General features: G+C 41.2%; 1 protein-coding gene across 3 annotated transcripts in view; it reads left to right on the plus strand.

Moving 5' to 3' along the window:
• Positions 1–23,332, plus strand: part of ABCC3 (ATP binding cassette subfamily C member 3) — a 51,448-nt gene that overhangs the window by 19,506 nt on the left and 8,610 nt on the right. For all 3 annotated transcript variants that reach the window (XR_015703195.1, XM_087750654.1, XM_087750655.1), the window contains exons 5-22: positions 86–211; positions 1,058–1,119; positions 2,286–2,417; positions 6,403–6,621; positions 8,968–9,145; positions 9,690–9,851; positions 10,949–11,041; positions 12,391–12,594; positions 13,835–13,981; positions 14,375–14,462; positions 15,482–15,548; positions 17,218–17,344; positions 17,690–17,866; positions 18,724–18,891; positions 19,637–19,820; positions 20,749–20,854; positions 21,537–21,690; positions 23,119–23,326. Coding sequence is in view for 2 of the 3 variants with exons in the window: in XM_087750654.1 (XP_087606780.1) it covers positions 86–211; positions 1,058–1,119; positions 2,286–2,417; positions 6,403–6,621; positions 8,968–9,145; positions 9,690–9,851; positions 10,949–11,041; positions 12,391–12,594; positions 13,835–13,981; positions 14,375–14,462; positions 15,482–15,548; positions 17,218–17,344; positions 17,690–17,866; positions 18,724–18,891; positions 19,637–19,820; positions 20,749–20,854; positions 21,537–21,690; positions 23,119–23,326 (2,602 nt within the window). In the remaining variant the exon portion in view is untranslated. The remainder of the gene's footprint in view (positions 1–85; positions 212–1,057; positions 1,120–2,285; positions 2,418–6,402; positions 6,622–8,967; positions 9,146–9,689; positions 9,852–10,948; positions 11,042–12,390; positions 12,595–13,834; positions 13,982–14,374; positions 14,463–15,481; positions 15,549–17,217; positions 17,345–17,689; positions 17,867–18,723; positions 18,892–19,636; positions 19,821–20,748; positions 20,855–21,536; positions 21,691–23,118; positions 23,327–23,332) is intronic.

The following is a 23,332-nucleotide window of genomic DNA, read 5'->3' on the forward strand; positions in this document are numbered from 1 at the left end:
AAAGTGAGAAGAGAGTGTGTGCATGTTGGGGGGGCTGGGAAGTACAATAAAAACAGTAATTTACTGTGTTTCTTTTTCCCTCTAGGGCCATGTAAATGAAAGGTTCAGGTTTACCACGTTTTACATCTACTTTGCTTTGATAATCATTGAGTTGATCCTTTCGTGTTTTAAAGAAAAGCCTCCATTTTTTTCCCCTGTTAATACAGATCCTGTAAGTATTTTCACTTTGCTTTATTTGCATTTTACAGACTATATCATGTTTTGAGAGTTCCACTGAGAATACTTGTCATTGAAAACAGCTTTGGGTTGTCATTGAGATTGCAGTAGTTAGTGACCCCCTTGCGAAACACCAGGTATGGAGAGCAATATTGGGGTTTGAAGCCTTTTTCCATTATATGTGCCATCGGTAGCGACTGGAAGCTATGTAGTGAAAGCAGCTCTCCTACTTGCTGCTTCGCAGCAGTTTAAATTACATTTATGAACGTTGAAGTGTTATTCACTAATATATGTCATATATATAATTGAAGTGAATATTAATTATTTCAAGAGTGGGTTTTGTGGAGATGGTGGTCTACTTGCTTAACATTCATTTAGAGTTAGCTAAAGTCTATAAGGGTTGTCTTTATAAATGAGTTCTATATGTGTTGAGAATAGATATGGAAAAACATTAATAACAGAAGATATCAGTGGTGTCACAGGTTAAATTTCTTCTCCAATTCATAAAATGGTCTCTATAATTGGATTTATGTTTGAACCAAGCTGAGAGAGAAGTTGAGTTCATTTCTTAAAATGAACATTTCAGAAACTACAGAATGACATTTCACTTTATATAAGTGTGATTTAAAGGCAGTATATGAAGCAATTTTTAAAGATAGAGTTCTGCATGACATGGGAAATGAAATAAATCAATTTTATGTCTTGTTAGGACATAGGTACATACATGTAATATACCATATAATATACCAAAACTCACCAAAATAGAGTGTCTTTTATTAAAATAATGGTAAATGCCTTGCTTTATTTATTTTGTTTTTTTCCCCCCATAACTTTACTATAGAATCCATGTCCAGAGTTAACTTCAGGCTTCCTGTCAAGATTGACATTTTGGTGGTTTACAAGGTGAGCTTCTCTTTTCAAGCTGTTGGACAGCTGACAACCCCAAACTTGTCGTACAGAGTTAGCAATAGAGATATTTTTTTCTCTGTAAATAGTTGATGTTGGATGCTCTTTCATCCACAGCACTTCTAGCATTTGCCTTTTTAGAAACGGTGTTCAGAGTGCTCTTACTGTCCAAACTTCTTCTCTGAAGAGTGGTGGCAACAATTGTGGTGAGACTAATAGGGTGTACAGCCTGGTTGTGCTTACAGCATGCTGGAGTATAACCTAAACCAAGATATAAGACTGTGTTCCACAAGATTAATTGTGGCAACCTTTCACCCACCTGAGGATGCATTTTGTTTCCTGTTGAGGTTCATGGGTGAATGCTTTTTTATAAGGACATTTTCTGTGTAAGAGGGAAAATAAACTGGGTTATATATACAAATGATTACCACCGAGACTGGTATCAAAAGGCACGTGTATTAAAGATGCAAATTTGAGACTGGGCTTACTACCACTCCATGATAAAGAAGTGAAACAGCTGTCAAAGGTCATGTTAAGACCCAGTTTTTCCATAGTGGTTGAGGGTGTTGAGATCTTCATTCTTTCATCCATGTAACTTTATTGTCCTGGCAACAGCCCCGTAAAGTTCTTTTTAGTGAGAGAGTGAGATCTTTCTAAACTTCCAGAGTTTTGAATGTTCAGCTTCCCCATCGAGATTTTTGGCAACTAGATGTTTGTATCCCTTGACAAAATTCCTCTTACAGCTGAGGAACCGTAGCTTTCAGAGAAACCTGATTTTCCCTTAACTTACATGAGCTTCACTTTTGCATTTTCTTCACCTCTGACAGTTATTCCAGATAGACTTAGTTATTTTCACCTCTAAACTTCACTGTTTTCATTTAACACCACGGTTTCATTCAAATGCTTCTGGTAGTTGGTTTTTATTGTCCTTTTTTTCTGAAATGATGTTTTCAATAAAATACATGTAATCAAAACTACAAAATGTCCTTTCCTTAATTGCAAACATCAATATAAGGAACAAAGGGAGATGGAGGTGTAATTATCACCCTTTCTGTGGAGATGTATCTTCTTGCTTTTGTTAGCTTAATAGTCCTGGAGTTACTAGCAGTGCTTTAAGTACTATTAGCTAAACTGAATTGGACTGTTTTTCTCCATATGTGCAGCATGGCAATTCTTGGGTACAAAAGGCCCCTCGAAGATAAAGATTTGTGGTCGCTGAATGAAGATGATACTTCAAAAATTATTGTGCAACAACTAAGTAAAGAGTGGGACAAAGAAAAAGCAGAATGCAAGCAGTAAGTATACGAACAAGTCTGCAAATGGAGATTGATCTGAGTCGTTTTAACATTAATAAGCTGCTCATCACTGAAAATGAGCCAACTAAAAATGGCACCTACCTCTTGAACCTATTTCTTCTTCATTCATATTAACAGTCAAATTCTCTTGTTTTAATACGTCTGGGCAGAGGCAAGCAGGAGCCCTCTGGGGCTTGTGTACCACCAACACTTTAACTAGGTGCTTAAAGTCTACATGGGCAGATAGTGCCATTTACCACGTGGAGAGGGGCTGAAGATGCGTGAGCAGAAGGGATTGAGTCGGTTGGATTGTAGAAAATGAACAACTTTCATCACTGAGCTGGTAGATGTCTGACCCCATAATTGCATCCCTCCTAGGCGTGTTAGAGCACAACTTCTAGGCACCGTAAACCAAAAGGACTTCCTCATCATCCTCATCATGAGGTTTTTGGCCTGACACTATTTTTAGCCTCAAGGCTCTTAGGAGTGAGCAACTCTTCACTTCCTAGCAGTAAAGATATAAAGCTCAAAACATGTGAAAGGCAGGAGGGGAAGAGATATCCCACTTTAAGAGCCGCGACCCTACTCCTGTTGCTTAGAAAGTTAGCAGCAAAATTCTGGTAGTCTCTGATGGAAATGGGATGAGGGTCAGAACTCACATAGAGTTGCATCCATGCTGGAGAGGATATCCTTTTTATTGCATGTTCTGTCCTAATCTAATCGTAAGAAATTATCTATTGTGCAACTGTATTTCCTTCTCCCACTGGTTAGTGTCCAAAATGTTTCCAAACAAATAGATGTGATAATAGTGTGTTTCAAATGAAAAATGTCAATAAGGAGGAGGCCTGCACTTCCATTTCCTTTCATTGTGGAGATTTCTTCTCCATGTGGAGGCTTTCCTCTGTTCTCTTCTGTGCATATCCTTGCCAAATTGGAAAGACCCTATTATGTGATAATACTAGGAGAGAGTTGTAAGGTTCTTGGCAAGGCTAAATATGATGTGGAGAGTTCCACTTCACAGCTAAAATTTGACAGGTTTCCAGCACTAACACCAGGAGCTTGTCCACTAGTGCTCTGTCTGTATGTGCGTTGTGGTTTTACTTTGGGGTTTTTTTGTTTTCTTAATGTCTCTATTTTTATGGTGTGGAATAATGTGCATTGTCTGGGTTCTGGTCTTTTTGCACAGACATAAATCTTACTCCCCCAGGCTTTTATGTAGTAAGAGCACAGCCATTGTGCAGAAGTGCCCAGGGTCCAGGAAAACTTTTGCTAGGAAACCAGAAACCGTGCCTGGAGTTTTGTCATGGGATTCATTGCATTTTGGAAATTATTCATACAAACTGGGGCCAGTTGGCAATGAATTTAACCATAAATTATGGTTTGTATTTAGCTCAGGTAAAATTTTGTGGCAACTATATTAATGATTCTAAGGTGGGGAAAAGAGCAAAAACAAAGGAAATCACTGTACTCCAGATTGCTGGGTTTCACGTAACTCTAAAGGCTTTGTAGTTCTGCTTATTCTTCAATTATAAATAGGTATTCTCAATTACTTCATGTCAAATAACATTAGTGGTAGTTGCTTGGGAGCTGTTGTAAATACTTTTTTTTTTTTAACTCATTAAATCTGCTCTGAGCAAGCTTTTATGACATTAAAAAAGCTGTGTCAGGTTGTACATATGTTGAAAGTGTCATGGAAAATATTTGCAGTGTACGTAGTACTAATTCATTTTTAAAAACTTAATCAGTTGCAACTCTGGCATAGCTAAAGCTTTAAACTTATTTTATGGTAATGATTATCAGATTTCTGTTGTTCCTCAACCGGCAAAACCTTTTTCACATTTTGCTTCACAGCTGTCTTGTGAATTACTGTTAAATAATTGCTAATAATTCGATGGCTACTAACAGGTTACAGGAGAGATCAGTGTGGATTTAAGTTGTTATTATAGATAATAAAGCATGCAAAGAGTATTTTTCCTTTGCTTTTGCTCTTTTTGCATGGACGGCTGAAGTCTCTGCTCGCTTACTTTACTGATAAGTGCAGTTGCTTCTGAGCGCGAGCTGTGCTGGATGGCGAGAGCTGGAATCTGTTTTCTCTCATTTTTAGTTAGCTTCTGGTTTTAGAGACTATGCTTTATGAAGACAAATTGAAGATGCAGGGCCTTGTCATCACCATTGAGAAAGCTATGTGTTTTCCCATGAGATAATCAGCATCTTTTATCTGCCCTGCTATAAATAATGGAAACCAGGCACATGCTTTTTGCTTTGATAAAAAACAGGGTGTGAGCAGTCCCACACACTGCTGAAAACCTGACCTCACCTAGCTACCCGTAGTAAACACTCCAAGTGCATTTTCTCCCTTTGGGATGTTTTGCTGTGAAAGAACTATTGCATTGCTGTTAGCTCACTGTAATAAACATTTTTAATAGCACACAAAGCCAGGGGCAAGTAGTCTTGTTTCTTCAAATCCTTCAATGAGTTTAACAGCCTGGTTGCCAGAAAAATAAAGCTTTGCTCATAAACTCTCCAGGTTTGATCTGGAAGGACAAACACAACACTGTTTCTTCTTGTTTGGGGGGAAAAAAAAAAGAAATTGTCTGGTTTAGGTTCTCCCCCGCCCTCAAACTTTATTGCAAAGAAATTGGGATTTGCACATGCCTTTGTTTGAAAGGATGTGAACAAGTTTCTACCTGTGGACTGTTAGCCCCAGTGATCGTTTTGAATGCTCACAGGCTCTTGGAATTATTTGACTCTGCAGCCAGCCAGCTCCAAAAAACCTGCACACTCTTTATGAAGAATCATAAATCCAACCTCACTTGGTAATGCTTACAAGTTATTTTTCAAATGCCTTCTTGTAAGTCTTCACTGTTTCTAGGGTCTCTCTCCCATCTGTCCCTTCTTATAAGGCTTATGTGCCCCAGACTAATTTCCTTCTCCCTGCTCCACCTGGACTTAACCTTCCTGGCTGACATTCAGGAAATTGGTCTCTAGGTCCCACAGCCCCCAAGAAACAACAGCACTTTGGTACTTGCTGGTAGAAAAGCTGCCAGGCTGCTCTCTGAGAGCAATTCATGGAGGAAATAATTTCCCAGAGCATCCCCTCTTTGTTGACGGGCAACAGAAGTCAGGCACCTAAACCCCAGAGGTGCTTCTAGAAAACCCACCTAGATCCCTGGAGAGCAGCACGGACCTGTTGAGGTCACTTTCTCAGCTTATTTTGCAGATGGAGAAAGAGAAGCCCAAAGTAAGAAAGGGATACAGCCAAACAGGGTTTAAATGCTTAATTTATCATCTAAGTAAAACTTAGGCACCTAAACCCAAAGTTTCTGTCCTGGAAGAACCTTGGGACAGATATGGCCAAGATCTTGGAGATGGCTCAGCTTTGGAGGTGCTCTGGTTTGTACTCTTTCAAGTTTCCAGGAATGCAAAACTGTATTTTGAGAGGGCTGTGCCTGCTTCCGCTCTTAGCTTGGCGTCTGGTTCAATGCCTGTCTCCCTGGAGGGATTCAGACTACTCTGAAAGCAGCTGTGTGATCAGATAAGGCTAAAGGTTTGGTACAGCTGCTAATTGAATAACGAATACAGTCTCAAAAGGACTAGGTGAGGGTGCCTTTTGTGGTATGTAAATAGCAACTGTTGGAGGATTCCTTTACAAGAAATTGGAGATTCAAGCTCAACTCTCCTCTGCCAAAGGAAGTCAAGCCTTCATCTCCTACTCCTTTGGGCCACGTTCTCATTGCGTGGCGGTTGACTTTCTGGCCCATGGAGTACACCTTATAAGTACTGCAGACAAAGAAAAGAAAACAAGACTTATTACACAAGAGTGGCCTATCCCTGAGCACATCTAGGTCTTGTTGAAAGTCTTGCTGTTGATCAGTAGCAGGGCAAAGGAAGGAGCAGACTTTTGGATGTTGCTGCAGTGCTGTACACATAGGGCAATGACATCCTCATTGTCAGTTGTCTCAAATTGCTTGTTTCGTTCCCCTAGGAAAGAAGATGTGACATATATGAAGAAATCTAACCATGTGCTGAATCATGTTGGTGATGGTCCAGAGGAAGCAGAAGTTCTGATCAGAGATAAGAAGCATAACAGAAAGCCTTCCTTTCTCAAAGCTTTGTTGAGGACCTTTGGGCCATACTTCTTAATTGGCTCCTTCTTCAAGCTGATACAAGACCTACTTTCTTTCGTCAACCCTCAGCTGTTAAGGTTGGTTTACTCTGTGAGTAGTTTCTATGTGCAATCCCTGTGGAGGCTTGGCACAGAGTTATTTATTTTTGCAGTGCATAGCTAGTTTCCCTTACAGCGCTGCATGTGTATGCTCCCCCACTTTCCCACTGAAACGCCGTAAGACAGGAGTTCTTTATTGCGGACTAAGCTGAAAATTGGGCAAGCTTCACTGAAATTTAAGATTCATAAATCGCCCATCACTACTAGACAGCTTTGAATTACAAATTACCTGTTGCTCCGTGCAGCAGTCCAAAGCAATTTCTCCCCATTTCTAAAGGATTATTTGTGAAATCAAAGCGAAGCACTGCTTGCTGGATCCAGTAGTCTCTGTACATCTGATACCCACATGTGTTGGTGGTGGCCGCAGCTGTAGCGTGACTTGATGTACAAATGAAGCGTGATGCTCAAGTATGTGGTGCTTTGGCCGTGCCACCATCATCTGGGAAAGATTTTGGACCATTTAGATGAGTTCATATGTTCTCAGTTGTGCGCAGCAATGAGAATGTGTGAGGCACAGTTGCAGCACATTTCCATGTGAAAGAAAATTATTGGTCTATTAAAAAAAAAAATCCATGTGAAAGAAAATTATTGCTCTATTAAAAGAGAAAGAGAGAGAGATCTTGACAAAAGTGGTATGTCCTCAGACTCTCCTTGTATGAGGAACACCTGTACCTCCCATCTCTGGGGGACCAGTTGCTCAGCCTGATCCATAAAGGAATTTGCATGATCCCCACATTTTTTTTTCTCTGTTAGTATTATTCTTAAAGTGAGAATTTTCACCAGATAATCATAAACTAAGAAGAAAGTAACAGTGGAAATACCAGCAGTTATATCAAGCAATTATTTTTTATTTCCAAATCACTGGAAAAGCACATAGACCTGTTAATGCATGAGACAGGAATGGAGTTTGGATGGAGGCCACAGGTGGATGTGGGGAAGGGGAGAAGAGAGGGCCCTGCTCCTATAGGAGTGTCTCTTAAAATAACACCAGTGTGGAGCTGTGTTCTGCGATGATGTTGTTCTGTGGGTGGTTTGTGACATACTCAGAAATTTGCTAAAAAGGGGGTCCGACCCAGTATGTGACATTTAATAGCTTACAGTTTGTCTTTTTCCAGAGTCCCTAGTGAAGAGGAGGCAGCTGGCTTCCTTCTGAGAACACATTAAGTATAATCTATTCTGGGAATTTCTCAAATTTGCATAAATTCCTGGATATGTTGTCAGTGATATCTCAAGGCATATGATGGGGAATTACTTCTCAAGTATAAATTCCTGCAGTCTTGGAAAATGCACTGCTAGTGGTAAGAGAAAATGAAAAAGCCATGGCTGTCTGGCAGGTTGCATGTAAGATAGTTCTATGTTTCTAAAAAGATTGCTGAAGCCCATGGTGGGCCTACGAGGGAGAGGTTTTCCTGAAGCTGTCCACTTACAGCATGAATGACCGGTGCAGCGCAGAAGAAAGATCTCTCTGGACTGGAAGAAGAAAGATGTAGCGGCCTCATGCTGCTAACGCGAGGCTTTGGGGCCTGATTTGTAGTTTCCAGGTGTATTTTCCCCCTGCTGGTTATTTGAACCATGGAGTCCAATCTCTGTTCTTCCATATTTTGACAATTCAATACTCTGGTCAGTAGGCTGAAATCACAAATGTGATTTTAGGACTGGACATTGCCGTATGTTGTTCTGCTTGTTTGCTATATGACAGTGTGCAGGTCTGGCAGGGAGAGCAGCTGTGTGTAGTAGGAAATGGCTTATTGGTAAAAGGTGATATGGCCAGTTTAACGGTACTACCATTTTACCAAAAAAGTAGGATTGAAGAACTCTTTATGCATCCATCCAGGAGGATGTCTTTTAATCTAGCTTTTTTGTGGGAAAACACCCCAGGCAGAAGCACTCAGGCTGCTTGAAAAGGATTTGGGTAAGAAGCTGGTTTCGCCTGCTTTACTACACTGTCCTACTGTGTCCTATCATTCACCTCTTGCCCTGGGGGGCTGCCTGACAGAGCTCAGACAGCGAGCCATGTGTTTAAATGCTGGATCGCGGGGGAAACCTGGAGTTTCTCGTCATATTTCATTTTTTACAGGCTCATTTGCAAAAGGACTTTCTCACTGGCAAAGCCTAAGGTTTTGCTGTTATATCTTTGCAATGTTGTTCGACTGAAGTCGTAACTCAGCTTGCATCCTGGAGAGCTGTTTACTTTTTGTGGTTAGAAAGAGGACGTGGCAGGATGCCATAGTTGAGAGAAGCTGTGTTATGTCCCATTAAACTTGCTGCATGTTTTTTATTTTTGTTTCTTTTTTCCTTTTCCTTCCCTAATCTTCTGAAACACAGTGTATTAATCGGCTTCATTAAGAACAAAGATGCCCCAGCCTGGTGGGGATTTTTGATTGCGGCTTTGATGTTTATCTGTGCTGTGCTGCAGACACTCATACTTCACCAGCATTTCCAGTACTGCTTTGTTACTGGGATGAGGCTGAGAACTGGGATCACTGGAGTGATATACCGAAAGGTAAGACTGGAAATGGGCTGGAACACCAGTGTATAGCCAAGCAAGTGGCCTCAGCTCTCAGATACTTGGGGAAAAGCAAGCATATTGGAGAAGAATAGCCTCCTGGGAAATAACAGATTGGGTTTTTGGTGAGTTTTTAGGAGTACCTCTATCATACTTTACAGAATCTTCTAGCGATCAGCAACTTAATGTGGGTGTACTGGTAGGTCACCAGACATATCACAGACAAATATTGTTTCACTTTAAATATATGGAAAAAGGATCCAGGAGAATAGTGTGTCTGTGCTATGAATTGATTAGATGCAACTAGGTTTTCTTCAGAATGCCACATACTGCTTGGGACAGAGGTGCTCACAAGCAAACCATTTCATGAAGTGTCGTTCTTTGGAGATTAGGAATTGATGTAGGTGTGAATTATTTTATTCTTGTTGGAGAAGCACATTCTGGGGGAGTGTCTTGTTTTGCTAATAATTGAGGATTTCTTCTCTGTGTTTCTCCATACGTATCAAGATGGGGAGTCCACTGAATCTCTCTCATTTCTCAGTCCTTAGTCATCACAAACTCAGCGAAGCGCTCATCTACTGTTGGAGAAATTGTCAACTTGATGTCAGTGGATGCCCAACGGTTCATGGACCTGATGACTTTCCTGAACATGTTGTGGTCTGCACCGCTCCAGATATTTCTAGCTTTGTATTTCCTCTGGCAGGTACGGACATGGTCACATTTTTTCAGAATTCAGCTAGACAATGTGCAAGCTTATTATTTTTTTTGTTAATGCGGCCCACCACTGCTTTTTTAGAAACTTATTGTTCTGCCTTGTCATAAAATAGCCTGTACTGGTGTACACGATCAATTAGTCTCTTAATTATTTTGCTCAGCTGGTAGGCAAGATAAAGCATTTTGAAGCAAAAGATAGCCTTTGTGTCTCCTCTGTCCCTACAATGCTTTGATAGGATCAGTCTTGGACTCATCACGGTGTTCCCAGTAGGTGATACAAATGAGAGTTTGAGGGAAGTTGTTTAAAAACCAAACCAAACAGAAAAAACTGGACATAGGAAATGTAAGCCATGTATAAAGATTATATCATGCCATATAAAGAAGTTTTGTGCCAGTCAACCTGAAACAAATCTCACCTGCAATAACCGTAATTTTTCCTTTGCTACAAGTGAAGTTGTTTCTGGTTTATTCCAGGTTCAGTTTGAGCGCTGGCTTTCATCCTTAAAATGTTTCTATGGAATTAATCTGTTTTACTGCATAAAATAGTAGCTCCAACATAACCATATTGATTTAGACTTGAAAGCCATTAAGCTGCAGCAGCTTTATGAGTTACTGCTCCGCTGGTAAGCTGAACTCTGGTAGCTAGCAGTTTGTATGCTTTTACTCGCATTGAGGGTACTGGGTTAATTCAGTAACTACAGTTCCCTAGGTCAGAGAAAAGTGAATGGAAAACTTCGTTCTGTGTGGCTTATTTGTTCCCTTTCTGCGTTTGCTCAATATCTCTGTATTTGCATTAGTTCAAACTTACTTTCCCCTGCCACTGGGAACCGCTTAACAGGTAAATCACAAAGCGCTCTGCTATCGCCAATACTAGCATAGTAATAATTCAAGGTGGATGCTGTCATATTTTTCTGTCTCCTCCTCATAGCTGTTCTGTGGAATCAGAACGCTTCGCTGAGGGGAGTTCAACTTGTCTATGTAAAAGATTCATTTCTGCTTCTATAACCTACTGTTGTTTCAATGCTCACCATAGGGAACAGCAGCACTTGGGTACAACAACAACTTACCTTTTTTCTTTCAATCAAGACTTTAGGGCCTTCTGTGCTGGCAGGAGTTGCCGTGATGGTTTTACTTATCCCATTTAACTCTGCAATAGCAATGAAAACCAGAACGTTCCAGGTAAGGTACCAGCAGAGAAGGTGATGTTATCTGAATTGGCAGCTGTGCTACCAGAAATGAAGGCATCAGTGGTTGTCTGGCCATTAATGAGCTGCCATTTGCACCAATTTACTTATGAGTAAGATTGTACTGATATATTTAATAACTGTATCCTCTCAGATAGTTTTTCCATAGTGAATTGAATGCTTTTTAAGGGAAAGGTGTGGCATTGAGTCAGTGGCTCTTCATACTGCTGCAGCAGCTTCTGGGATTAGCAAGAAGTTGCTTTGTCTCCACATCCCTTCACCTGGTAGCTTCTTCTAGGAGTGCCTACAGAAAGGGCAAATAAATGCTGTTCTTTAAGCTGTGAATGACTGTTTTCAGAGATGGGAACTGAAACCTGGCAGCTTCTTTTTTATGCTAAATAGCCAGCGTTGACTTTCACTGCTACTGAGCTGGGCTAAATTTGAATTATTATCTTAAGGTAAAAGGAACCTTTGTTCCTTTCTTTGTAGTCTTAGTCGTCTCTAGTCAAGGAAGGCTGAAAAAACCCAACATAATAGTGCCCTCTGGCTTTGTGCTAGAAAAATCTGCTAAGTGGCTTGTGCTACACAACCTATCAGTGACTGTTTGGAAGATTTAAAAAAAAAATCAAGCTGTTGATGTAAAAAAGGTAAGAGTTGGAAAGTGAATATAAATTACGACATTTAAGCACAGCCTTAGTAACAGAGTGGTATTATTACGTGCCTTAAAGAGACATCGAGCCTTCCCATTAAATCTCTTGGATGCTGACATGTTAGTATTAACATTCCTTTTCTCCCTTGCCCGTTATAAGATGCTCAGAGCTGCATAACTTGGTGTGCATGTGAATGCAGTTTTTCATTTTGTCTATACAGCTGGGCAGGGATTTTTTTTTTTAGTGTAACTGAATGAAGCCCTGTATTTGAATGTATAGGAAAAAAAATAAACTAGAAGTAACCACAATTTTCAAGGGATGCCCTAAGAAATACAACTATGCATATCAGGAAAAAAATCTGAAGAAATCAAAGGAAGAAGTAGGGTAGTATTTTTGTGATGTGCCTGAATCTTTCTTTAAGGTGGTTTTGAAAATGTAACCCCTAACAGTGAAGATGAGTGGAAAGCTTTTATACTCTGCTTTTCAGCCTTTTTCTTTGATTTCTGGTTTCTTTGGAGGTATAGACTTGCACAGTAAGCTCGCTGATAACAGTCTGGCTTTCTTTAATTACCTTTTGCATCCTCTTTAGAAATAGCCCAAGGACCATCACAGCTGTGAGACAACATGTTGAAAGCTCTCCTCTCTTCTAGTCATTCCTGTGACACTCTGTCTCCTGTATTTACTAATAATCCAGGTGGAACAAATGCGACATAAAGACTCCCGCATTAAATTAATGAATGAGATTCTGGGTGGCATAAAGGTGCTGAAGTTGTATGCTTGGGAACCCTCGTTTTCAGAAAAAGTTTTGGAGATACGAAAGAATGAGCTGCGAGTTTTGAAAAAATCTGCCTATCTCAATTCCTTGTCCACCTTTGCATGGATCAGCGCACCATTCCTGGTAAACTGAATTTGCATGACTTCCTAAGCTGTACAAGTACATCCTTGAAGGATAAGTGTGAGGCTTTCTGCTTGTGAAATGTACATAGGAATAAAATGTGAATACTTTTAAAAAAAATCATTCACATGCTTCGGAGCGAAGTTCCCTGTTCTCTAGAGCCTTTTTGTTAATCGGTATTAAAGTACTTCTTGATAAAGCCTGCCAGTGGGAGCTGGGAATAGCTGTCTCAGGAGAGTTTCCAACCACTTCAAAGTACTTCCCGTAACAAATTGAAACTAGAATTTGAAGCCTCAGAGATATTTGTGAATAGCAAAAATAGCAAAAAAAATTTTAATTGAGTCAGTCAGAACAACGTCTGTCTTAAGCTCTCATTTCTACCTTTCGTGTTACAGTACTCTGCTTGTTTTAGTGGGAGAGGGAGTTGTTAAATTATTCTACAACCTAAAAAAAGATTGATTTAATGTAAAAAATAAAGCCCAAGTGATACCTTGCCAATTCTGAAATGCTTTTTCCTCAATTTTCTCTTTCCCTCTATTTTCTACTTTATTGCACTGTGATCCCTTTTGCAGAAAGGGTTTTGGTTTTGGTGAATAAAAACATTCAGATAAGTGCTTTGTCAAAAATATCCCTAGCCAACTGTTCTCGAGATCAAAGGCCCAACCCTGCAGAAATATCCTTAATGGCCTCAAGATCCTGCCTCTTTCATGTTTCCTTAAAGTTAATTCACTTCCTTAAATTCACATTCCCATTCCTGCTCACTGTCGGGTTACTGCATCGGATGGTCCCTCCACAGTGGAGGGTCCCTGTCATACAGGGAACCAGCAAATAACTGGGATTTTATTCCCTCTCCTAGTGATCAGTAAGTCTTGTTTGCTTAGCCTGCAGTTTACAATGGGAAAATTTGGTTGGGTGGTGTTGGAAATGCAGCCAAACCACAGCCAGATAACCGCTTCTTGTTTTTATTTACCCAAGGTCTGTAGTTCACCTCTTGAATCTCCTAGTTCAACTAACTGTAGCCATTAGTAATCTGAAAGTTATGTTGTTCCCCATGCACTTTTTTGTATCAACTTGTTCATATGACTTGTCATTCTTAAAGCATGTTGAAAAGGTCAGAAACCGAGAATTTGCCCAATTTTGTTATTGATACTTTTATTTCAAAGATGCCTATCAGGCTTGACTGCTTTTTAAAATGTCAAAATATTACCTACGTCTCGCAGTAAACTCACTTTCTGGCTTTCAGGTTGCACTGACGACATTTGCTGTATATGTCTCGGTGGATGAGAAGAATATCCTGGATGCAGAAAAGGCTTTTGTCTCCCTCTCCTTGTTTAACATCTTAAAGTTTCCCCTCAATATGCTTCCACAAGTCATTAGCAACATTGCACAGGTAAGGAGCATCTGGTGCATAAGTTGTTTTGAACTACTTGAACAAAAAGAACCGCAGATGTCCTTGATTTCTGGAATGCAGAGATCCCTTGCATCTGCCTGTTAGCTGGTTTTCTTTCTAATATCCTTTCTCTACTGCTGCCCTGTGTTGGAAAGCCTGACATCTTCTGAGTAAGCTTGTCTGTGTGAATTTTGCTTCACTCAGATGAACTCAGCTGGGTCTGAGAAATTTCACAGTTAAAAGCTTGAATTTCCGCATAAGACGGAATGAGTCGCTGTTCAGGAAGCCCATGGGGTGAAAGCTTAAGCCATTCTGCATGCTTGCTTTTTCAGTAGTAAGAACATTAAATCCCTATTATAAGAATGATCAAATAACACCATGCTCTTTTCTTAGACAAGTGTTTCCCTAAAGAGAATTCAGCAGTTCCTGAGTCACGATGAACTTGATCCAAATTGTGTGGAAACAAAAGCGATTGCACCAGGTAAAGACATCAGTATTTTTCTAAACTATGCTAATACAACAAACATCTTGGATTTGTTTTGGACTGGTTGAGCTATGAAAAAAAGCAAAAAGAAAATAACGATAATAATCTTGGTTTTAAAAAAAAAAAAAAGAAGCTGCTGCTTTGACAAGTATGTGTTCGTTGTTCAGGCTATGTGGAAATTACAAAAGTTTCTGGCTATATTTTTGAGCTTTGAGCTGAGTTATCGGGCCTGAGTTTGCGTCTGCGGTGTATCGGGTGCTAACAGCACTGAATAATGAAGTGCATCCGCTGACTAGGGACAGCAAGACCTGCTCAAACCTTTTGCACTGCACAAACGCTCAGGAACATTATACACAGTTTTGATTTGTTCTGTTGGAAACAGTATCCCAAAACGAATGAGCAAACCTCACAAAAATGTGTTTTCTCATGTAATGCACTTTGGTGATACTGTGGTTTGAAACCTCTCGTGTGTGTGATGCCGTAGCCAGAGGAGGAGGAGGGATGGCTTTGTGGCTGTGAGGCGATTCCTGTTAGACACCACACCACCAGGAGGTAAAGAAAGCCCGCAGATCTGTAACTTGTTAGTGTAGCGAGCAAAAAGCTGCGCAGAGGCAAATTTAATCAGGTGCATCAAAGTCAACAGCATGCAGTGGTCTCCTACTGACTTGAAAGTGGTTTCTTAAGTAAAGCTGTGCTAACAGTTGCACAGGGATTCTGAGCGGCAAATGTTGGGACCGGCCTCACCGGGGCAGGGTGAAGCAGGACAGCTTTTCAGCTTTTCAGCTCTGTAAGCTCACGGTCTATAGCTTAAGCTGCGATCAGTTATTTTCAATCTGAACAAGCCTGTCTTGTGACCCGCAGTCATGAGCCTGTGCTTCCCATGCCAGTAGAAAAGGGAACTGCAGTGTACGTGAAACACCCATAAATAAAGATTCCTCTGTCTGCCAGTCTCTCAGCTGTACTATTCTGTGTAATACATTCCCTGCCTTCTCTGTTGTTGTGTTTTGGTCGTACAGGGAATGCCATCAGTGTAACAAATGCGACATTCAGCTGGGGAAAGGAGCTTAAGCCGTCTTTGAAAGAGTAAGATTTCTTTATGCAACTGCAGTACAACATCTACCTGCTTCCTGCTTTCTGGCTCCTGGGAGGTCTGTTTGGAAGATGTCTGGTAATATCTGGAGGCTCACTTCTGGAGAAGGTTTTTTCCACACATCCCATACGTGCATCTCTTCTGCCTTTAAAACATCAAGATAATCCTCATGCCTCATGGTATTTAGGCTTTACAGAACAATGCTGTAAGGCTTTAACTCCACAGCGACTAGCATAAAATAGTTACTTATTAAAGGACAGAACGGCTATGTAAATTCCTTAAATAGCCATTTTTTTTACCTGAAGCGTTGGACAAATCAAATTGATCTGATGGGTTATGAGGACAGTTGAGATGTCTTGGTTTGGACCTGGGTGTGCAAACAGTGGTCTGTTAAGAGTCTTGCGGCAGGCTCATCCCTGTGGCTGTACATGGGCCACTTCCAGACTATCGGGGTGCGTGTTTTGCTCATTTGCCTGTTTGAATGAATACAAGCAAAATTTCCCTGGAAGTGTATACTTCCTTATGTTGTGCTTTGTTGTCAGATCAAAATCACAGAAACCTGATAAGTATTCTTAGAATTCTCAGTCCAAGGAGCTCGTGCTGCTGTGCTGAGTGTAGTATGTTAACAGGTTATACATGGATAACCTGCAAGCGAGAGGCTTGGAATTCAAAGGAGCGAGTTTGATTCAGGCAACCAAATCTGCAGCCAGGTTAACTTCAGTGTTCTGGAGTTTATTTCAGAAGGATCCATGCATCTCAAGCTCAAATTGCTAGCCACCTGGGCCTAAAAATTACCCAGTGACTTCCTAAAGTAGCAGTAAGGCAAAACTCAGCTAGAGGGAAAGAATAATGAAACAAAAATTGTAGTGCTTTTGAGTTTTCCTGCTTTGAATGATTTTTTTAAACAAACAAACAAACAAACAAACAAACAAAAAGCTCTTGCAGTGTTCAAAACATCAACTACCTGCTTGGTAAGAATCTGCATAAGGATTACAGCCCTGGTTCTACATCAGGATCTGTGCAAACAGAGGTTTGGCTTGATTTGTTTAGTGAAAGACACTTTGATGGCAAAGAGACTGTGTCCATCAGTCATTTCCATATCAGTTCGTCTTTAAAACCAGGACCTAAAGCAGTACCTTTAAGAACATAGTGGGGAAAACGGTAAAGAATTTTAATTGGGAAAGTTTTGGTTTTCTTCTGTTGTTGTGAACCCTGCTTACTGGCACGGGCAATATGGTACTAAAGTGGTTTGAGGATTTTTAGATGGGATGTATTCACTCACTGCTTTCATACAATTGCTCTTGGTTTTAAAATCAAAAACCAAAAGACTTCTGGAAGATTGTCTGCTTTCAAAATGCTTATTAGCCCTGTTTGACTCGCTGATGGACTGATATGACACAGCAAAGGTCTTAGAAGGCTTGCTACCAATCCTGCTGATTTAATGACCAACAAGATAGATTAATGCTGGGTTTCCATTTACGCCAACAGTTCTGGTTACAGTTGATTGTACACAAGAAAGGGAGGAGAAGACCAGTGACCAAGCTATGCTTACTGTATCCAGGCAGGCTGATTTGCCACTGTGTATTTCAGCCCTCGTTTGAAGACCCATAATGTCTTCAGTAAACTAATGTTTAATTAATTTCCAGCTTGTTTCCTCCACAGTATAAATCTATTGGTCCCCAGTGGTGCTTTGGTTGCCATTGTTGGCCATGTTGGCTGTGGGAAGTCTTCTCTGGTGTCTGCTCTCCTGGGTGAAATGGAAAAGCTGGAAGGAGAAGTGGCTGTGAAGGTTGGTATTGTTTACGATGCCATTTAATGATGGTATGGAAATGTGCTGCTTATGCCTGCCATTGCTTATAACGTACACGAGGCTGGAGAGGAGATTCTGTTTGCTCCTGTGCCAGCTTCTCTGCGTGTTTATTTGGGTTTGCCCACACCTGTTCAGCTGTGTTTTATATGAAATGACTTTCCTGGTTCTATGAACTATACATCAGCAATTAGCACACATATATGTATAATGTGAATGTATATCAAACAGGAGCTATACCTATGTGCTGCAGATCTTAATCAGAGTTGTAAGCATGAATTACTGCTTGTTAAAAGTCAGAGGTTTCCTTTCTTCCTCCTGTTCTAGGGTTCTGTTGCTTATGTGCCTCAACAAGCCTGGATCCAGAATGCCACGCTGAAAGATAACATTTTCTTTGGCCAAGCTCCTAATGAACAAAAATACCAAAATGTCCTGGAGGCCTGTGCGTTAAAAACTGACCTGGAAGTGCTGCCAGGAGGAGATCAGACGGAGATAGGAGAGAAGGTAATTTCTTTTTTTCCAAGTCAGACCTGCTTAGTAATTCCTGTTCTGTCTAGCTAAAGAGAGAATGCTGTAAAGTTGGCACTTGATTTGGTTTGATCTTTACAATGGCATCCCTGCTACAATCAACACTGAAACATGCGGGGCAGTTTTGTGAAAGGCAGTTGGACTTAAACTTGTTCCTAGCTTTAAGCATGTGTTTGTACTGTCATGCATAATTGCACATCTAGCCCTGGAAGATCAGAGCATCCTCCATTTGCTGTCCAATTGTAAAGGTGCATCTGTCCAGAATACTTAAAGTCCTTCCTTTTCCTGTAGGGATAAAAAAGGAGGTAACATATGGTGTGCATCAAGTGAAAAAGTGATATTATCATCCCTTAACACCTCATTTTAATGAGAAACTTTTACATCTGTGATTACCAATAAAGATCTTTTTTCATAGGCCACTAAATTTGAGATGGCTATCGTGAAGTGGGGTGGATATGTGGATTTGTATGTAAGATGAGAGATGTGGAAGATGTTCCAGGTGCTGCAGCCCTGCTTTGAATGTTTACATTCTACATCCTGGTTGACAGTCTTCCTTTTTATAGTTTTGCGTTTTAACAGCTCCCTTTAGGAGCATATTAAGCAAGAGGCTTATTCCGTCTCCAGATTGCTGGGTGAGTGGAAGCTTGGCAGTGAACAAACAGATTTAGAGGCGTTCTGTTCCTGTCTCTGGCTCGGAGTGAGTTATTCTCTTCAGCGTCTCATGTTTCAATTTAGCATCCGTGTGTTTGACTGAGTGAGAGCCATAAAAAGTCATAGCTGTTGTTGGAACCGAGTTGTGTGATATGTTTTGTTCTCTCCTCTTTTTCCTTCAGGGCATCAACCTCTCAGGAGGCCAGAGGCAGCGAGTGAGCCTCGCTCGTGCAGTGTACAGCAACTCTGACATTTACCTATTAGATGATCCTCTGTCTGCTGTGGACTCGCACGTTGCAAAGCACATCTTTGACAAAGTTATTGGTCCAGATGGGGTACTTAAAGGAAAAGTAAGCTGGCATTTAGATCCTCTTAAAAATGCACACAAACTCAAAAACACTGATGGGTAACAGGAAAGCTGTTTTGCCACCGAGGCTTGAGTGCTGAATCATTCCTGAATTTCTGTGTTTAATTGGCAACGTGGCACCTTTTCCCCGCAGCACAGACTCTGCAGTGAGCTGCTACTTAGGCATGCCCAGAAGTGATGTGATCTAGTCAGAACATGTAGAGGCAGAAACCTGGTCTGTCTTTTAAAATCCCTACTATGAGATCTCCAAAAACAAGACATTCGCAGAAACTTGTAAAGGTTGTCAGCGTAGTATTGCTTGTTGTTACTCGGAGGCAGTGCAGGGAGGAAGCTGTAACAGCTTACTGGTTTTACAGAGGTACTTGGCAGTAGGCAACCAAATTGCAATCTCTTTTCTTCCCCTTCTACTCCTGTTACTATCTTCTCAGACTATCTCAGAGCTCAGAAGGGAAGGGCTGCAAAGAAAATCAGCATAAGGGAAAGGGGGAATGATAATTCCATTGGTTTACTTCCTTCTGTGGTTATATCAGCATGCAGTAGGCAGCATAGTAAGTTCAGGTACATATTTCCAAGCTAACAAGGACAATTTGTTTCCCCTGGCATTTCACCTTGACATGATAATTTACTCCCTGTCCCAAAAATGTGGTAGTATTTGGCTTGCTGAGTAGTGTTAGTCCCCACAGTGACAACTGAGAGATGTGGGCTTTTTCCTCTTTTTCCCCATCCAGACCCGAATTCTGGTGACCCATGGCATCAGCTTCCTGCCTCAGGTAGACCGTATAGTTGTCCTGGTAGATGGCAAAATCTCTGAAATGGGATCTTACCAAGACCTTCTGAAACAAAACAAGGCCTTTGCAGAATTTCTGCGAAATTATGCACTTGATGAAGACATCGAAGAGGATGAACCAACAAGTACAGTATTGCTTTTTCTTAAAACCTATCTTTTTCTGTCAACCAGATTACAGATACACTCTTTGTATAAAGTGTCCCCTGCTTCTTCATGACAACCTGGCATTTGCCTTTCTGCACCACCATGAAAATTAATGTCTATGGTCGGGTCTGTATTATTGATAAATGTTTTCACAAATTTATTCCAAAATTTCATGTGGTTTGTCCTAGAAAAAAGCAATTCTTGTGTTAGAAATTATTTTAAAGTTGGCAATTTATTTTACAATTAGCAAGGTCAAGCTCAGCAGGAGAATGGAGTAGCCAAGAACAAACTGGGCTTGCCATCAAAGGGGCTACCCAGAGTCTGGTATTTTTTCTCTGTGTATACGTTGTTGGTTTTTTCATATAGCAAAGTTCAAATGACATTTTCATCTTGGGTTAATTTTCAGCTTGGTTTGATTCTGATAAAATGATACAAGATTAAAGCGTTTTGGTAAATGTTTCCTCTGTGTGCTAGTGTTCCCACGCTCTTTGATTGCAGCACTGCTTCTCTCCAGATGGGCAGAGAGGAACGTGCATGACACCTTCTAGCAACAGCAGAGGCTTGCAGTAGTTCCTGACATGACTCCCTCATGCCAAGATCATGCCTAGAGCATGCCCTAGAAGTGAATTTAGCTAGAACCAACTATGACACTATTGCTTAACGTTTCTGATGCACTAAAGGAATGTGGTATAAATGCATTTGGCAGCCAACCTGCCTCACAAGATCTTTGCAATTTAGTTAGGAGAAGTGATGCACAGAAGGGATGTAAGCAAAACGATGGGGGAGTTTATGCACTATGATTTTCCTGCTGTGGTATTGGTTTTCATGACTCTTGCTTTGTATAGCCACCTTTTTCTGTGCTTTCTGCTTTACTCAGCAGAAAATCTGAGGTGTGATCTTGTCTTGCAGTGCTGGAGGAGGAAGAAGTCCTGCTAGCTGAAGACACCCTCAGCATCCACACTGATCTGGCAGATAATGAACCAGTGACGAACGAAGTCCGCAAGCAGTTTCTTAGGTAAACATGAGGTTCACGTGTTTGTAGTCTGTGTCTGGGGTGAAACACATCTGAAAGATGTTAGTCGCATGCTGCTGCTCAGTCTGGGCTTTAGTTTCCTCTTATAAATAAATTGGTTTAGTGTCCTTTTGAAAATAAGTGTGAAAGAACATGCGAAGAAGATCAAACATCTATTCCTGCAGTCCTCTTTTTAATCCGAACTGAACCAATTTCTTAAAGCAACTCCCTAGTTCTCAGGTAACACCACTGTATGTATTTACCCACACAACACTAAACTGCTACCAGTTGCATGATAAATAAACCCTTTGCATTGCACCTTTCCATTGGGAATCTTGGAAATCTTTAAAAGTTTTCATAACCATACCCGTAGATGCTGTCCAGCTACTGTTGATGTGAAAACGGAGCAGCTCGGGGGTTAGCTCTGAAATGTCTGTCTTGCGAGGAAGCCTCTAAAGGCCTTTACCGAAGAGCCCAGGCCCTGCCACAGCCGTTGTTAGGAGCTGTATTTCTGGCATCACTGAACATTCAGAGGGGTGGTACAGGCACCCGTAGCTGTGAGTGAGGCTGGCACGGGAACTCAGCAGAAGAGCTGGGAATAAGTCCAATCTACTGCATCCCAGTCTTGCCTTAGCACTGCCACAATATGCCCTTTTTCTCCTAATGACTCTCTTGTTTTGACTAGGCAACTTAGTGTAATATCTTCTGAGGGAGGAGAATGTCCCAACAAAATGTCAACGAAACGAAGAGTCTGTGAAAAGAAGCCAGCAGAGCCTCCTCTGCCAAGAAAAAATCCTAACGAGAAACTTATTCAGGCTGAAACCACTGAAACAGGAACGGTATGGTTTGATTCCCCCCTCCCTTTTTCTACCTTTTTTTTTTTTTCCTGTTTGAAAAAATCATTTTTATTTTTACATTTGATCCAGTTCTGTTAAATGTGTTGTATGAATTATCACTGCAGGTTTTACGCATTAATCTGGTGGCCACTGATCATTCAAATTTGGGATTTTGGCAGAGCTTTCTGCACCTGGCAAGAGCTATGTACTTAGGGAAAGAAGTAAAAAAAAAAAAAATCCCGTCCAGCTCCTGCCACAGTCACCTGATACCACGTAGCACTGCACTCTGTCAGCCCTGTCGCTGCATCGCGGAGCTTTCAGCACTGTCGGTCTTTAAACTGTTTGGCTGCTGCTGAGTCCAGCTGCAGCCCTGGCTTTTGATGAACCGCAGCAGGGGGTTATACACGCCAGCTGGCTGCTCTGTGCCAGCGGATCTGAGCTAAGCGATACCCGCCACTCCATCTTCGAGAGCGTTTTGTGCTTATAGGTACAAAAGGGGCTGCACTCTCCCTGAGCAGGGCCAGGGAGTGAAATGGGAACAGGGAAAAAAAGGAGAAGGAAAAAAAAAGAGAAGATGGGAATACAAAAGGAAAAGAAAGGGACAGAAAGGAGCAGTGGATGGAGTAGGAGCAGGGAGGTTTTGTTCAAGAAAGTCCCTTCCCTCCGCTTCAGAAGGCTCAGTGTGTCCTGTTTAGTCTGATGTACGTGGTTCATGGCACAGACATGTAATTAACTGCTGCTGTGGATTATTTTAGCTTTCAAAGTCCCTAATCAACAACACTTGTTCTTTTAATTATTCCTTCTTAAGCTTTTTTAGACTGCGTTTTGTCCTGAGTCTCTGTCTCTTTTTGCTTCTCTGCCTTTTTGCACTACCTTAGAGATAGCATCTTTACTTTTTGCCACAAGCGTCATCTGTTTTATGCTGCTGTTGGGGGGCACTAGCATTTGGTACCTCATTTAAGCTGCTGTAAAGGCACCTGAATGGAGGCATAGTCAGCACTTTTCCTTTCCTCCGGCCATTTAAAGTAGTCCTGAGCTCAATATGCCTGCCAAGTTGCTTCTTTTGCCTGAAAGACTTGGCTCCTGTTCTGGTTACCCATCCTTTGCTGCTATTTGATTAGCCTCTTTTCTTTTTTTTTTTTTTTTCCTTCCCCCCTCTGACATAGTCTTAAAAACTCAAACCCCACAAAACTAATAAAATACAGCTCCTGAAAATGGAGGAAAAGACTATTTCAGAGAAGTTTCTGACTTGTTTTGAAAGTCATCGCCCTGACGTGGAGCTCAGGCAGGTGAACTGTTCTCTGTGCTATGTTAGAGCCTGGGCAGTTTTGAACTTAGCAGTTCCTCTGACAAAGAATTTTTTTCTCTTCTTCTGTCTAAACTCCTGATTGTGTATGTTGTACAAAGCAGCTTTGGTGTATGATTTTGCAGGTAAAGCTAACGGTGTTCTGGCAATACGTGAAGGCTGTCGGCCCTGTCATTTCTTTAGTGATATGTTTCCTATATTGCTGTCAAAACGCTGCTGCCATTGGGGCCAATGTGTGGCTCAGTGACTGGACCAACGAGCCAGTGGTAAACGGGACTCAGCACAACACAGCCATGCGAATCGGCGTCTATGCTGCCTTGGGCCTCTTGCAAGGTAAGA

The sequence above is a fragment of the Nipponia nippon genome, unplaced genomic scaffold (genome assembly GCF_047370975.1).
Source record: "Nipponia nippon isolate SJK-2023a ecotype South Korea unplaced genomic scaffold, ASM4737097v1 scaffold_14, whole genome shotgun sequence".
Lineage (NCBI taxonomy): Eukaryota > Metazoa > Chordata > Aves > Pelecaniformes > Threskiornithidae > Nipponia > Nipponia nippon.